The sequence below is a fragment of the Sciurus carolinensis genome, chromosome 8 (genome assembly GCF_902686445.1).
Source record: "Sciurus carolinensis chromosome 8, mSciCar1.2, whole genome shotgun sequence".
Classification (NCBI taxonomy): Eukaryota; Metazoa; Chordata; class Mammalia; order Rodentia; family Sciuridae; genus Sciurus; species Sciurus carolinensis.
The window spans coordinates 88106133-88123667 of record NC_062220.1 but is presented as its reverse complement, the minus strand read 5'-3'; the positions used below and the strand labels follow the sequence as shown (position 1 = coordinate 88123667).

Below are 17535 nucleotides of genomic sequence, written 5' to 3'. Positions count from 1 at the left end.
TCAGGTCTCGCCCCCCATCCCCAAGTCATTGTCACCACCATTTAAAACCATTTGCCCCTTAGTCTGACTCCAAGTCCAGTGCTCTTTTCATTACAGTTTCCTCTTCTTCCATCTGAGAATGAATGACTTAATTCAGTGGCAGTTGACTCTGGTCTATGAGTCAAAAAGAGAAAGCAGCATTCCATACTCAATTGCCTAAGGGATCCACAGTTACGACTTCTAGGCTCTTCCGAGTGTTTCATCTTTGAATATGACTGGCCTATAATGTAGAAATTGTCCAACCACCCCCCTTTCACGAGTTGATTGTGCTATTTGCTTATTATTATTAATATTATTATTGTTGTTGTCATTATGAGTATTGCTTCCACATTCTGTCTTTGGGGAGCAGTCAACACAACTGCACAGGATTCCTGAGTGACACAGAACAAAAGCTGGAAGCATCAATGAAGCATTCAGAAAGAGCTTTAGGTAGGTGTCCCTCACCTCTGTCTTAATTTCCCTGCCCCTTGCCCCAGTACTCTAGTCATTGAGTATTCAGTCCGTTTCTGTGGACTCCTGAGAGTCCCCGTATTTGTGACAGTGATTTGCACCATCCATTTGAGCCTATTTGACATTCACTGGAAAGAAACTGGGAAAGAATGTTTTATTCTCCAAACAGGGGGAAGTTGTTTTTGGAAGAAAAGAAAAAAAAAAAAGAAAAGAAAAAAAGAAAAGAAAAAACACCAAAAAACCTAATTGCAAGTTAATGGGGAAACTTTAATAAATAGAGCCTTTGAGAGAATGGGGCAGAAAATCACACCTAACCTGATACCAGATTTTCCTGTGTAGATAAAAGCATAAAGAGCACAGCAGCAGTTAGACATCTCTCTCTTTTTAATTTGGTGAGGAAAAGTAAGCTTTGCAATTGGGCACCTGCCTTCTTTTATGAAATTGACCTGATTGGAAATCTTTCATTAACTCTCTACCCACCTATGTGGGGGTCTGGAGGTTGATAACTCCAGATGGGAATTAGACGCCTGGGTGTAGCTTTATCTAGCTCTTTCAGTGAATGCCTCTGTGCTGTCCCTCTTGGTGCTCTTGTTAGAGGAACACAAAGTAATCTTCATGCACAGACAACTAGCATTTTCTCAAGTTGGAAAACAAATACCTTATGGGAAAAGGGAATGCCCTGGGCCAGATCTACAGTGAACTGAATGTACCCTGCTGAATGCGCTGCTCACTGAGCAATCCAGGCCTCGTCTTCCACTGTCCCTATTCCTTTTGAGAGCTTCTACATGCATGCTTTTGCAAGTTGTTTAGCGGTTCTCCTGCAGCAAAGCCCCCTGCTCTTTGCTAGAGCTTAAGGTAACTGTAGTTGGGAAGAGGCATCTCAACAATACAGCATCAATGCCATTATTCCTGCATGCCCCCAATAATCGCTGGTGAATTAACTCAATTTCTAGCATTGCTCTCATATTTTGAAGTTGAGGAATGGTGATAGTGATATAAGAGCAGGGAACTGGCAGGGGGAGTTGCTGGCGGGGGGCAGAGAAGGGGCATCTCTCATAGCTCCTGGCTACTCCCCTGTAATGAAAGATGCTACAGGAGTATCTCCTTCTCCTCTATAATGACATGTTTTCTAGTTGCATTAATCCAGCTGCAAGACCTACAGACTGCTCTGCTAAGTGACTCTCCTTGAAAGTTACCTCTCTCTTTTGGCCACTGTTGACAGAGAGACTGATTCTTTCTAGGATATACCAAATCCAAGGTATACCAGTGCTGTCCAACAAAAATATATTGGAAGCCACATATGTAATTTTGAACATTTTTGGGGGGAGGTTACCAGGGATTGAACCCAGGGGTGCTTTATCATTGAGCCATACCCCAGACCTTTTTTGTATTTTATTTAGAGACAGGGTCTCTCTGAGTTGCTTAGGGCCTCACTAAATTGCTTAGGCTGGCTTTGAATTCACAAACCTCCTGCCTCAGCTTCCCAAACTAAGGGATTACAGGCATGCACCACTGTACCTGGCTATAATTTTGAACTTTCTAGGAGGCTTATTAAAAATATAAAAGCAGCAGGTGCAAATCATTTTAAAACTTAATTATTTTTCAATATTTTAATATTGTTCTTAAACTTTATATATATAAAATGTTATTACGCCAACTTGCAATCAATACAAAGAAATTATTGAAATATTTTATATTCCTTACTTTGTAGTAGGTCTTCAAAATCCAGTTAATCTTAGATTTATAGCACATCTTAATTTGGATTGGACACATTTTAAGTGCTCATTGGCTACTGTGTTGAACAGTATAGATGGAAACTACAGATTATATATCAGAACTTTTTTGTTCTTTGCTCTGCAGGACTGTTTGTGGTTGGTTGGGTTGTGTGCAAATGTAGGCTTGTTAATTAAATACACTTAATGATGTGGAAAGAGAAAGAAATTGGTTCCTGACCCTCCTTTTAGTGGGGTGATAACATTGGCAAGCACACTTCAGTCTCTGAAGATGATCCTTGAGTGTGACCTTGAAGCTGACCTCTGATGACCAGGAGGACAATCCTCTCTTGATGAGGTTGGCCTGGTGCGGGGGAGGCAGTTGGAAGGCTGCTCTTGGAATACTGCCAATTCATTACAATCCAGTTATTGATGATGGTTAGAGCAGATACATAAGAACTGAGGGGACCAGAAGGAATGGGGGCTGTGAGAATAGACCTTGAAACATGAAGAAGAGCTAAAGGTCCTCTAGAATGGGGTCTCCGAGACTTTTATATTAAAGCTAAAGGAAAAATACAATTCTGGGTCATTATTAAAAGTTATAAGTGTGCCGTTCTAGGTAGTTGAACTTTTCTTTTAAAGTTCCCTGGGTTGGAGCGCTTCCTTTCTGAATCCTTTTCAAGTTGGTTTCTTGTTCCTCTCTAAAAACAGCTGAATTTTTTTAGCATGAAATTGCAAGAAAGCAGCAAAAAGCCGGGCTTGGTAGTGCACACCTGTAATCCCAGTGGCTCGGGAGACTGAGGCAGAAGTTCAAAGCCAGCTTCGGCAACATAGAGAGACCCTGTCTCTGAATAAAAAATATAAAAAGGACTGGGGATGTGGTTCAGTGGTTAAGCATCCCTAAGTTCAATCCCTGGTACCAAATAAATAAATAAATAAATAAAAGCAGCAATAATTTTTTTTTTTTTTACTGAAAGACATTATTTGTATTGTCACTTGACACCCACTCAAACTTGTTGCTGTACTTTCATTTTTCTTAATCCATGTTAGCAAAATCACCTGGTAACGGGGGGAGGTGACAGGTACATGGCAGTGTTTATTCTCAGTCATTTTCCCTCTTGCCTTCCCTTCCTTTTTGCTTAAACTTGGAAGCAAAACATCTCTTTTTAAGAACACCTTGGTTGCAGAAGTGACTACTGTTTCATGCAGTCGTTGCATAATTTTTTATACCCCAGCCTTCTCCAAGCAGCCCTGGGGACTCAGGCTTCCTGAGTATCACATCTGAAAGTCCCTGCAGATCACCAGCAAGAAGGAAGGTCAAAGGCGCAGGTCGTGGGCAAGGAAGACCTTGTCCAAGGAAGGGTCACAACTCTGCCTTCAGTCAAGAACATTGCTTAAATGTTATATTCAGCTGAATTAAAGTTCTTTTGCCATGGAGCCTTTGGGAAACCCTGGGGAATTATCATTTGTGGAGCTGAATATTAGTGAAATCTATTCTCTTCTGTTCAGAGGAAAGGCACCAGTGGGTCATGCTAATTGCTTCAAGCCGAAAAATCTCCTGGCTCCATTGGAGTTTGTAATAGAAGAATGATAAGTAAAGCAGCCAGAAGAGGAAGTGTAGAGGACTATGTTGTAGGAGTTTCATTGATTTAGCATCTGTAGGGAAAGTTTCTTTAAAAAAAAAATTCTTTTTTTGATTAGTGAACAGGAGAACATTCAAAAGTAAGACAGATAGAGGCCAACTGGGAATGCCGTGCAGCCTGGAATAGCTTAGGCTGCTGTTCAATCATTTCCCCAAACAGGAAACCACAAAATGTTAGAGATTAAGGTCACTAGATCATTGGAGAAAGAGCATAACTTTGTCTGCAAAGTATTATGATGTATTGTAAATGGGCCAACATATAAGCATAAATCTTTCATCTAAAAATGCAACAACAAAAATTCAGGCTTCTCACAAAAGCACAATTTGCTTTCCTGGTGTACAGAGAGACAAGTCACCTCCTAAAGCACTTTCTGTAATTTTCCTAATAAGTAAAGGAGTATTCTTGGAGCGTAAGGAGCAAAAGGTTGTGTTCTCTGTCAGTAACGTGTGTTGTGTTTTGTTTAACAACAACAAAGATAGGTAAAGTTTAGATCTGTAAGCAGACCTCATGTGGCTTATTTTTAATCTTATGCTTTAATACTGGTGACAATGAAAATATGTCAAAATGCATTTATCTACAGTCCTGCCCCAAACCCCTTTATCCAAGCTGTATAGGCTGTGGTTAAAATCATGCATCTCTTTTTTTCATCTTTGAGTATCTGGTGGCACCCCTTAACTTATTTGAAGTGAAAAATCTGAGTTTAGCAGGCGTGGAGTCTCTCTAGATGCGTCTGCAGGATCCTCCTCTGTCACGTTGTCAACACCAGTGGTTGCTCTCTCTCTGCCTTGGAAACGGTGACCCTTCAGAGGCATGCACTCTGTCTCCTCCTCATCTGATCCCGCTCCTTAGTCTATGCCGGAGAGAGGTTTTCTAGCTAAGAGTTAAATCTGTGAATAAACTGCTGATTTATGTCTATCTAAAACCCGAAACGTTTATGGTTTAAGTTGTTAAAATGACTAACTTTTTCAAAGTGTTTAATGAAAACTGACTTTTGTTGGCCCCTCTTCTAAGGAAAATGTCAAGAATGAAAGAGCAAAGTTGCCTCTTCTCTTCTGAGTGTCCATTGTTTTGAAAAGATTTTTTTAAAAAATCTGCAGTCTGAGGAAGACAAGGGTCACTTCTTTTCATATCTCTTCCCTAGGTACTCCATAAATATTTGTTTTATTTCCCATGAGGTGATTAAACAAGCAAACAAATAAACGAACACACTGCATACCGAAGAAGCTTGCATTTTTGTCCAACTCAGATGAAGGGTCTCTTCCCTTCCATTTCAAATGCAAGTGACACTCAGGGCCTTCAGGTCCAGGAAGGAAATAAAAAAAAATGATCAGAGTTGGATTGAGACCTATTGATCTTCCTTTTTTTTTAACCCATGACAGACATGTGGGTACAGAAAAATATTTTTCTCTTCTAAGAAAAACAATAGCACAAATGTTGAATAAATGGTAACTGCCGTGTACCGTGTGTGGGGACACTAGGGAAGGGTGGGGCTGTGTCCCAGGGGGACAGCTAGTGTACAATGCCAGCTCATTGTGCTGGGTGGAAATACAGGCCCAGCACAGACTGTGAATAATACCTTTGTACACATCCTTATTTGTAGAACCAAAGAGAAAAATGACAGAGTTGGACAAACAGACAAGATTTTTTTCAGAACTGGAGATAGGAACTATGCCTCATACTCAACCAACTCAGGTTCCCGGGGCTTTTGGTAAAACATTTAGTTGTATAAGTCAATAAATGCTTGTTGGTTTGAAAGAATTGAGCCTCTTTCTGTAGGAGTTCTAGGTGGAAGTTTCGAAGTTCAGGATCCAGGACTTAGAGCGTCAAAGTTTCCTTAGCAGCAATTGTGGCTCCTCTCACCCCCTCACTCATGAAGGAGTATGAGAATAAAGACTTGTTTGTGAAAACATTTTGAAGAGTAAAACAAATGAAATAAAAATTCTTTTCTTATCTCTGCCTTTAACAAAGGAAAAAAAAAAAAAAAGATGCTTGTAACCCAAATCACCCAATGCTGTGTCTCATAATTGGTTGGATCTGTATGAGTTTTTTACGATTGTCTATAACTGAAGTCAAACTTGTTACCTAATTGTTATTAAAAATTGAGAGCTGGTAGTGTTTGAATTGTTCCATGTTTTTCCCCAGAAAGACTCATCTTTTGTCAGACTGAGGCTCCCAACCTCTTAGTAGTATTGTTGGTTTTGCAATTTTTTTCCTTATAAAAGCATTTTAACCACACTGATAAAACAAAAAAACAGACAAGAGTGAAAATTAAACAAATCAACCACTCCTTAAGTACCTTAGCTACCAGGATTTTGATGTATTTCACCCCAAGTTTGAAGCATGTTTTTAAAATCTGATAATTATAGAATACAAGCAAGTAGAATCACAGGTTTCCATTGATTTTTTTTAAATAAAATAAGGAATTTTCCATGTCATCACGTAGCCATCAGTTTCAATGGGCTAAGCTGCCAGCCCTCTAAGGAGGAAAGTTCTTGCAAAGGAATGTCTTTGCTCCTTGGCTGGAGCCCAGAGCTGACCAGGAGGGAAAGTGAGGAAAGTGGACATTCAGGACTCATCTGGTATGTCACTGCCAGTACCTCTTGCTTGCTTCTTGTTTTTGTTCAGATCACCACCGGTAAGGCAAGAGTTAAAGCTGTATTCATCTCTGTCTCTTCTCTGCCTTTAGACCTTGTTGTTAAAAATGCCAGCCAACCTCAGGGATAGATTTGCCGCAGATTGTTCTAGTTTTACTACTGAAAGTCCTGCATCCTGGGAAACTCCTCGGTCCAGGTAAACTGTGACAGTTGGTCCAGGGGAGCCTTGGGGTGAGTGTGGTGCACGTCTTTTGTGGTCAGTCGACATGTTGGACTGAGGTGCTAATCTGGAACTTCTATGACTCAGGATGTGAGTAGCCAGCATGTGCCCTTGGCTTCAGGACCACACCTATAATGCCATGCCACTTCAGCTCACAGGCACTGGACTCTGGATATCTCACCCGCTTATCCGCACAATTGAATATTCCTATGGGCGCATGTGGGAGTAAATATGACATTTAGATGAAAATAAAAGCTCTGGGGTCAGGTGCAGTGGTGCACACCTGTAATCTCAGCAGCTCTAGAGGCTGAGGCAGCAGGATCGCAAGTTCGAGTCCAGCCTCAGCAACTTAGTGAGACCCTGTCTCAAAATACAAAATAAAAAGGGCTGGAGATGTGACTCAATGGTAAACAGGCCCTGGGTTGTATTCCCAGTACCAAAAAATAAATAAATTTAAAGATAAAATAAAAGCTCTGGGAATCTAATATTAAAAACTGGCCACCTGTCATACCAGGTCTAAAATCATTATATTATTCAGGGTTCTCCAGGGGAACAGAGCCAACAGAATATATATGATTATACAAGGGGATTTATCAGATTGGCTTATGTAATCAGAGACTTAATAGTCCCACAATGGCTGTCTGTAGGCTGAAGAGCTAGGGAAACTAGTAACTGCTGAGTCTCAGAGGCTGGAAGCCTCAGAATAAGAGGGAACAGTGATGCAGCATCAGCTCGCAACTGAAGGTGGGGGAAGCCTCCTGGAGAGCTGCTGATACAACTCCATATTCCAAGGCTGAAGAATCCAGAGTCTGATGCAGTCTGCTGTCCAGGGAGGATGGCAGCCACAAAATGCACCCACCAATGAAGGTGGAGCCTGTACACAGGCACACTCACCCCACCTGCTCCTTTGCTTCGTCTGGGCCCCAGCCTATTGGCTGGTGCTACTCACCTTCAGGACATGTCTCCTCACTCAGTTCACTGATCCACATGCCAACTGTCTCTGGAAGTACCCTCATAGACACATCCAGAAGTGTACTTTACCAGTTGTCTGGGCATCTTTTAATCCAGTCAAGTTGGCAACCAAGATTAACCATCACAATCATTAATCTGATTTCCTTTCTGTTGCATTTGACTTAATGTGCCCTTTAGAAGTGAAAACATGTTTCCCTTGCTTTGCAAAGGAAGGATTTCCATTTACCTCCCAAGGTGGGCCCTCTACACATTGCATAAGCAAGATTACAAGTTCAATTCTTACTGCCTTGGTCCACAGAGTTGGTGCTCTGGTGTGTCAGGAGTATTGAATAAGGAGGGAAACAGGTCAGGATTGGGTTTCAGTTCAGTTCAGCTCAGTTCAGCAAACACAGACTATAAACTGTACATCTAAGACCATTTTTACCACAACCTGTGGATTTCACTATTGTGCCAAAAGAATGAAAGAAAGTGATGATAGTAAAGGTAGCTGCAAGAGAGATTTCTGGGAGCAGATGCAGACTGCATATAGGGCCATGGAGAGCAAAATAAATAGATGCACTTGTGTATTTGCTAGTTAATCAGCAACTTTTCACTGAATTCTGGAAGAGGAATTAGTTTATACAGGATTATCTTTGTTAATCAGCTAAAAACAGGCCTTCCTAGAATGTTGAAGTATTTAAGCCTTGTTCACTGGTACCCATCATATATAATTGTTTCCATACTGTTGGCCAATGCAGCTGTAGAGGTTTTCTATAGGCCAGAAGTACTCAAGGTCTCTGAGGCAAATATTTTATTGCTGTAGTTGACCTGAATTTTTTTAAAAGAGGTCTTAAATCTATCAGGATTTTTTCCTTTGGGTTTCCTTGGAGGAGGGTGGGGGTGGCAATGGTGACTGAGGAACATGAAAGGCTCCGTGTTCCTGCAGTAGAGGCCCAGGGCTCTTTCATCTTAGTCTGAATCCTGTCCCACTGCTGCTTGAGGATTTGGAGTGTGTAAAGTCCTGGGCTTTTTAATTATGTTTAAGCCTTTTAAGAAGCCTGTGTCATGAAGGCAGAGATGGAAACATATGCAGTGAAACATTTGATATCCAATTTGAGGACTCTGCCAAAGCCTCCAGATACATCAAAGGTTGAATGGAGTGGAGGGAAACCTCTTTGTTGGGTAGAGTGTCAATAGCGTAAGAAGAATAGGAAACAAAGGGAGAAAGGACTCCAATTCCTACCATCTAAATTAATCAACTGTATTAATATTTTCAAACTTTTCATTCCATGTATGTGAATTATACACCTGTTTTATGCTTATAATTATGAGAGACCTTATATTTGACTTTTAGTGTTCATGCTTAACATTACATGACAAGCATCTCCCACATTGTGACTTCATGGCTTCATTGAACATTTTAAATGACTTACCATATCCCATAGAATTACTGTGTATTTAACTGTTCATCAATAACAGGACTTTTAGATTGTGTTTTGAGTGCTCAACTGCAATGAGACTCAATGAATATAGTTATAGAAATTTCATTTTCTTTCTTTGTGCTTATTTGCATAGCATACATCCACAACTGGGATTGCTGGGAGAGTCTCAGCACTTTTAAGCCAGTTTCATACAAATTAAAACTTTGGGAGCAAAGAGTAGCATCAACTCAGCATTGTTTTTCCTGTATTGTCTATCTGCTCAGGGGGAAATTGCCTTCTAGGGAGAAAGGACATTCCCTGTTGTGGGTAAGTGGCATTATATTTAATAAGAGGAAGTCTTAGAAGGAGCATTGGGGGCATTGCTGCCTCCAGTGAGTAACAGTGCTGAAACACCTACATCTGTCATTCTGCTTCCAAATAGCACAGTTGCTAAGGAACTTGAGGTAGGAAGACAGAACAAACAGATCGGTAGCACCTGAGAGAAAGCCCACTTTGCAGCTCCTGCCGTGCCTGAAAGCGAAGAAAATGAAATGCAGGCTGCATGAAATCCCAGGGTGTAGTATTCCTTAGTTTCACTAAATGCAATCACAGTGGTTGTCTAGGCAGACATCCATGTGAAGCCCTGACACACACACACACACACACACACACACACACACGCACGGTCCCTCTGTATGTGTATATATATATTCATATATGTGTGTGTAAATTCATGTGTGTATGTATATGTGTAAATAAACACATTCTTGGGTAAATAATACAGCTCAAATGTTTTTACCACCAGGAGAGGCCTTTTTGCAGGTTTCTATAAAGAATCGAACTTTTGGAAGGATGCAATGGTTGAGACAGGATTTGAGTTTATTACAGATGGTTGGGGTGTGCCTACCTGGAAGGAAATCACCTCTGATCTGCAGCGCTGGCCTCTTGGAGCACTATATCACAGAAGTCTAAGTGGGCTTTCCCCTCTCGCTGGTTTTTTCCCTCTTCCTAGCTAAGTTCGCCAGCTTCACCTTCTGAACTCTCTTTGCTGACAGCTCAATCTCATTTCAGGTTCTGCTCTACAATGGCCAACTGGACATAATTGTGGCAGCTTCCCTGACAGAGCGCTCCTTGATGACTATGGACTGGAAAGGATCCTACAGATACAAGAAGGCAAGCAGAAAAGTTTGGAAGATCTTTAAATTTGATGATGAAGTGGCTGGTTACGTCCGGCAAGTAGACAACTTCCATCAGGTATGGAACCACGTGGCAGCGTGCAGGTGGTGGAAATGGGAGAGTAGGTTTGAAAAGAAAGTCCGACTCCCAATAAGGCATGTTGCAGTCCTGCTTTCCACAGAGGAGGGGTCTAAGTTCACCTTGAAGACATAGGACTTGATGCACAAGCAGAGTACAAGCATTGCTCAAGAGATAAAGGGGCAGTGCAATAGAATACTCAGCCCAAAGTGGCAGATCATTAACCAAAGAATCACAGTTCATTTGGGAACGAAGGGGAGCTTGACAATCACTTGAGGAAGGATCAGTATAATTTCCCCTGGCAGATATGTGACCACATCTTATATTCCATATGGAACCCGAGGGCAGTCTCTCCAGCTGGTCCCTCTGTGTGACTTCCACGTTAGGGGTCAGATGTTACTCCTTTAATTTTCCTTTTTCATAATGGCCTCTTTAGATTTCAGAGTCAGGGATATACCGGTGTCAATAAATGAATTAGGAAGCGTCTTTTCTTTCAGTTGTCTCAAATAATATCTTTCAGGGTTAGGAGAATTCATTGGTGAAGACATCAGGGCTTGAGGGTTTCTTTGAGGGAAGGTGTTTCATTACAGATTCAATTTCTATAATAGAAATGGGATCAATCACCTTTTCTATTTCTTCTTGTGTCAGTTTTCATAGGTGACAATTTCTTCAGGAATTTTTGTATTTCATCTGAAATTTCAAATTCATTAGCATAAAGTTGCTTTTGTAACATCATCGTTTAATGTTTCTCAAGATGTATGGGAATGTCTTGTGCTTTTCTTGCCTGAGGTAAAACAAATTTACTACTTTTTCAAGGAACTGGTTTTTGTCTTTGTTGGTTTTCGCTATTGTATTTTTGCTTTCTGTTTTATTAATTTGTGCTTTTATCCCATTGTCTTCTTACTATTAGTTTCCTCATATGTGATTTACTAATTTTTAAACTCTTTTTATTTAGTTCATGAATTTAAAGCCTTTCTTCATTTAAAATACACTCAATGAGATGAATTTATTGAGTCTAGCCTTAAATGCACCCTGAAATTTGTCATAGTTTTATTATGATTTAGTTAAAGTGTTAATTTATTTTAACATGAATTAATATTCAGTAATTATAATGTTAAAATAGTCATAATTTCCATGGTGTTTTATCTCCTTTGACCTAGATGTCTTGCTTAATTTCTAAGCGTACTGCTTAACATCCCATTTTGTGTTTTCTACAAGGAAACATACCCTGTTTAGAAAACATATTTTTTTTTCTTTATCAATAGTTTAACTACTATTTAGTTCACATGGAAAACATAGTCTTTATAATTTTGTTCATTTGAAATTACTTCGTGCCCTTCAAGATGGTTATTCTTGGTAAGTGCTCCTTACATACTTCTAAAGAAGGTATGTTCTGCAGTTGTTGGTTGTACTGCTTTATGTGTCTATAGGGCAGTTTCTAGCAATTTCTTGTTCAATTCTTAATATCTTTACCACCCTCCCAACTTGGGCTTATTTTCCTTCTTCTTCTCCTTATTCTATTAGTTAACAAGAGAGGCCTGTTAAAATCTCTCACTATAGTTAAATCTTTCTGTTCTCCTTTTACATCTATTTTTACTTTATTTTTATTGTTAACTACATACAACTATAGATGTTACACATTATTAGTATTAAATCTTTATTTTTATGGAATGTTCTCTTTGACCTACAATGATACTTCTTGTCTTTAAAGTCTAATTGGTTGATAATAGCACAACTATATGAACTTTCTTTGGAAACTATGTTCATGACATCTTTTTTTCAACTTTTTCCTTTCAAGCTTTCTATATCATTTTCTTTTTATTTAAGGTGTGTCTCTTTTAAGCATACAGTGTAGTTTTATTTTTTATGGATCCTAATACTATTTCCTATATTTTTTTTAGTTTTAAAATGTATTTATGTTTGATTGACAAGTGAAAATTTTATATATTTATTACTTATAATATGTATTGAAATATGCATACATTGTGGGATAGCTAAACAAGCTAATAATATATGCATTACTTCATATACTTCATCATTCTTTTGTGATGAGAACATTTAAAATCTACTCTTTTGGTATTTTTCAAGAATACAACATAATGTCATTAACCATAGTCACCAAGATGCACAATTGAGCTCTTGAGCTTATTATTCCTATCAAATTGAATTGTTGTATCCTTTGTTAAAATCTTCCCAAACGGGCCCCTTTCTCAGTCCTTGGTAGCTATCATTCTATTCTCTGCCTTTCTGAGTCCAACATTTTTGATTCCACAAATAAGTATGATCTTGTGGTATCTATTTGTCTGTTCTTGGCTTCTTTCATTTAATAAAATGTCCTCCAGATACATCCATGTTGTTATAAGTGACAGTGACAGAATTTCCTTCTTTTAAAAGATTGTATAGTATTCCACTGTGTATATACCCCACATTTACTTTATCCATTCTTCCGTTGATTGACACTTAGGCTGATTTCATTTCTTGGTTTTTGTGAAGAATGCAGCATTATGGGAATGTATTTCTTAATTCTACTAGTTCAGAGTTCAGTTACATTCAGTGTAGTTACTGTTTTTTTTTTTTGCACACTGAGGATTGAACCCAGGGCCTTGTGTCAAGCACTTTACCAACTGAGTTATATTCCCAGCCCCTATGGGTTGTTTTTAAATCTGTTGTTTTATTATTTGTTTTCCATTTGTTTTATTTGTTCTGTATTTCCTTTATTGCATTCTCTTGTATTACTCAAGTGTTTTCTATCATTTCATTTTTCTCCTCTATAAGCTTGTTAGCTGTATTTCTTTTAATCTTGGTTAGTGATGATCCTAGACAGTATAATATAAATTCTAGTCTTGTTTAATCTTAATATAAATTAGACCTTTATCACTTTCCAGACAAATTTAAGAATCTCAGAGCACTGATCTTCCCTATGACTCTCCTGCTTTTTGTATTATTCTTTTAAAAGTCCATATCTAGTTTACATATTATAAGATGCTGTTTACAGCCCTTGATACAGCCAAAAGTCACTGGGCATTACCCATTAATTTACCCTTTCAATTGCACTTCAGGGTTTTTTTTTTTTTGTTTTTTGTTTTTTGTTTTTGCATATCTTATCTACAGAAATCTCATTGGCATTTATTTTCAAAATGTTTTGGTGACAATTTCTCTGTTTTTTGTCTTAAATGTCTTTCTGTTGCATTTAATTGTGGAGGCTGTTTCCCATGTAATAGCATCTTTAGCTTGGCAGAACTTTCCTCTCAGCACATGAAAGATGTTTCTCTGTTGTCCTCCAACTAGCATCATTTCTGATAAGTCAGCAGGGAGTTTTATTGCTGTTCCTTTGAAGGTGATCTGTGTTTTGTTTTATTTTTGTTTGGGGATTTTTTTTTCACACCTGATTACTTATTGAAATTTTCATTATCCAGAAATTTTCCAATTTGTTTTTATAAAGAGTGAATAAATGTATGCATCCTACTTGCGTTTCTTGGGTTTCTTGAAACTGTGCCTTGAAGTCCTCTGTTATATTTGAAGATTTTTCAGTCACTGTCTCTTCAAATATTTCTTGTGCTCTACTCTTTTCTCTCCAAGACTATGTTTACACGAATGCTAGTTCTTTTCATTTTATCCCTTATAGCTTTATTTCCATCTCTTTTTCTCTCCGTGCTTCAGTTTGGAGACTTTCTACTGACTTTCATCTAGTTCTCTGTTCTTCTCTACTGCTATGTCTAATGTGCGTTTTAACCCATTTGTTCATTTGAAAATATTCATTTAACCTACCTGCTGTGGACTGAATTTTGTATACAACCTCCTTCCCATTCCTATGGCCCCAACCCCTAATGCAATTGTGTGTGGACTTAGAACCTACAGGTGATAACTAAGGTTAAGTGGAGTCACAAGGATGAAGTTCTGACTTAATGTCCTTGGTGTCTTTTCAAGAAAAGACACCAGAGAGTTTACTGGCTTATGTTCTCTCTGCCATGTGAGGACACAGTGAGAAAGCAGAGAACCAAGAAGAGATCCCTCACCAGGAACTGCATTGGCCAGCACCTTGATCTTGGATTTCCCAGGCTCCAGAATCGTTAGAAATGAATTCCTTTTGTTTAGGCCACCTGGTCTATGGTATTTGCACAGAACTGTGGCGAGGATTCAGCTAAGTGAGTAGGTTTAGAACATTACCTGTCATAGTAAATTTGCTATTTTATTACCCCAGATCACTTACAAGAATATATGTAACAGGATCTGGGAAAATATTTTATTTAAAACCAACCCATCAGGACAAGTTGTAATGTTAACATTGAGGCCATTCAGGGAAAATATGAATGTTGAACTGCCAGGAGCAATGGACATGTCACCTCCCCTGTCCGGATGAGAAGCCCCCTGGTGCACACAGGCTCCCCTCAAGATTCTGTGCGTGCTGCCTCCTGCACCTGTTATTTTATGTCCCTGGATCAGCCTTATGAAACGCTCCAGTGCCTAGCATTACACACGTGTCCTGCTTGGCTCTTTGCATAAAACGTCCAGCTTGGGAGGCCAGATTGCTGCTTCAGGGCAGCAGGAGCCATGGAGGTGGGAAAAGGAATTGGCCGCCAGTCAGAAACCAGTGGCAAATATCACACTAAACCCGCTGACTCTTCCTGTGAATGCAAAACACATTTAGAGATGAAATGGCACTTCTCTGACTGCCAAAAAATGGGTAACAAAAGAAGCAGGGCCCACATATGTTTGTGATAGGGAGTGTTTTACCACGCAGCAAGGGCTCTGCATTTTATGTAGGTGATTTAAAAATGTTGGCAGAGACCCTCCCTGCTCAGTGCCTCAGCGTTGGACTATGGGGTGGCTGGGTGGAGATGGGAGGACTAAAGGAGGGGAGACAGCACCTGTGTGAACAAAGGCATTCTCTGTAAGGCTTGGATCCGGGAATACTGTCCACATGTCAAGTACCTGATAATGACAAAAACGGACCTCAGCCATGGACTTGCTTTTCAGCATCAGGCACACAAAACAGAAGCATGTGGAAGTGTCTGCCAAGAAAGAAACTGCCCTCGCTGCCAAACACCACAGCTCTTAATATTAAAAATCTAATGGAAAGGAGTCTTGTCTCTGAACGGTTACCTAAAACGTCCACTTCAAGAAGTGACAGTTCTCCTGGGTCATCAACCCAGGGCCCAGAGTGGAAACCTCTTCCCCACCTCCTTGAGTTGTATGATGCCCTGGGAGGTCAACTGCAGCTCCCATCAGGCTTCAGAGATCTGAAGAAGAATGGGCATTTCTAGTTCCACCTGTGGGCGGTGGCCTGCAAGGTAGCGAGCCTTTGGTATTGGTATCATCTAAGAATTGGAGCCTGCCCTGTAACGTAATCTGGAGCTAAAGACTTTTTGAGCCTGTTTGTAAAATGCAGGATTCAGATGGAATTATCTCTAAAATATCTCCTAACAAAAATTTGAAATATCTTTATATCATGAACACTCAGAGGTGCTCAGTTAGCAAGAAATGTGGAAGAGTAGAATGGCCTTCAGTCAGGTCATACATCCCTTTACGCTTACGTGTATGTGTGTTTGTATCTATTTATGTCCCTAGCTACAGAGAAAGGAAGAGAAACATGCTGTCTATGAAAGGCAACTCCCAAGCTAAGGGGAACCAGGATCATGGGTAGCCTCCACACTAGCTTCGACTCTGAGCTCTTCCTGATGTTGTCTCTGGGTCCCAGAGGGTCTGATCCTTTCTCGCTGTTCACAGCCCATGGCCCTCACTGTCAAGGCCACCCACCCACTCCTTTTGGGATCTTCCTGTGCCCTTCTCCAAATTTCAATGTTCCCAATCTGGACTGATGTTCTCACTGCTTTTGAAACCAGACCATTTCATACCTACACCATTGAATCAGCCCCAGGGACATTTTTACTCCACAATTAGGAATAAGACATTTTAATCAGCACTATAGCCACATTGATGAATTTCTTTAAGAGCCACTTTCTAGCTTAAACTTCATTAAGCTAAACGTCCCGCAGAAAGCATCAGGATCATTTCCAATTTTTGTCTTTATTTTACTGAAAATATTTTTATTGATATTATTCACCATGTAAGTGTTAAAATAAGGGTTGGAGTCACTGATCAGTTTTCCTCCTTCTTGCTTCCACCATCATGAGTTAACACAAATCTAATCACCCTCAGCCCCAGCTGTAGTCGCTGCTTAGGTTGCTTTGTACCTAGTCAAGCCTTATACAGCCGGGAAACAGCAGCCAACAGCTGGTTGGCATTGTGTTCTTGGCTCATGCCAGCTCTGTATTGTTAACCATACTAGGATGTCAGCCTAGTTGCCAGAACAAACAAACAAACAAACAAACAAAACAAACACAAGAACAACAACACAAATCCAATTTTCCCTAATGAGCCATGGGGACTTTTGTTTTATGTTTTCAGTATTGGTATTGATTCAGGTTTATTCTGTAGTTACAGGATGGATTCTCTCAGATAGGTAGAATTTTACAGGTAGAACAAATTTCAGATCTCATTTCCCAGCTGACGACTCTGAGGCTCTGAGGTTAAGTGACTTTCTTAAAGTCTCCTTCTTATTTCATGTCTCTGCTGAGATGAGATTCTTCTAGCCCTCTTTTTCTGCTTTCTAAATATACCCACCCCTGGAGTGACAGAATCACAGCAGCACCCTGGGACAGGTGGAATTTGAGTCTGTGTGTGTGTCTGCTCTAATGAAAGTGGGCCTGAGAAATAATGTATTTCACATCTGGGTCAGCCTGTGAGTCCCATCCTGGGTGACCACCCACTACAGACACAGAATATCAAATTTTTTTAAAAAAGGCATTAGAGCTTAGTTGGTGGTGTGGCCAGGCTCATTCAGTGCTAATAAAAGTTATGGCTTTATCTAAGAACCTGTGATTTTAATAAAAGAATTCATACTAGAATTGACCAAATGAGAGGAGAAGAGACTGGGCAGAGCCAGGGATGAGAGCACAGGGCAGGACAGGGCAGGGCAGGACACATTCTCTGATTCACAGCAGGGAGCTTGTGCAGAGCTAGAAGAACACTGGAAAGGGATTGTGGGGATCCAATGGTGGGCTCAGGGTGCATGTTCTATTGTCAGCAATGGGGAGCTACAGAAGGGTTTTTGGAGCACATTTTTACAGCTGTTGTTTGGGAAGTTTACAGCGGAAGCAAAAGAATGAATTTAGACCCAGAAACCCTGGAGACAGGGTGTCAGGTTAGGAGTTTTATTGGGAGAAGATTGTCCATCTGCTTCAGACGATC

At 40.0% G+C, this 17535-nt stretch overlaps 1 protein-coding gene across 1 annotated transcript in view; it reads left to right on the top strand.

Moving 5' to 3' along the window:
* Cpvl (carboxypeptidase vitellogenic like) overlaps window positions 1-17535 on the top strand; it is a 123939-nt gene that overhangs the window by 77187 nt on the left and 29217 nt on the right. Inside the window, exon 12 of the mRNA XM_047562231.1 lies at window positions 10102-10284. Within this exon, the coding sequence (XP_047418187.1) occupies window positions 10102-10284 (183 nt within the window). The remainder of the gene's footprint in view (window positions 1-10101; window positions 10285-17535) is intronic.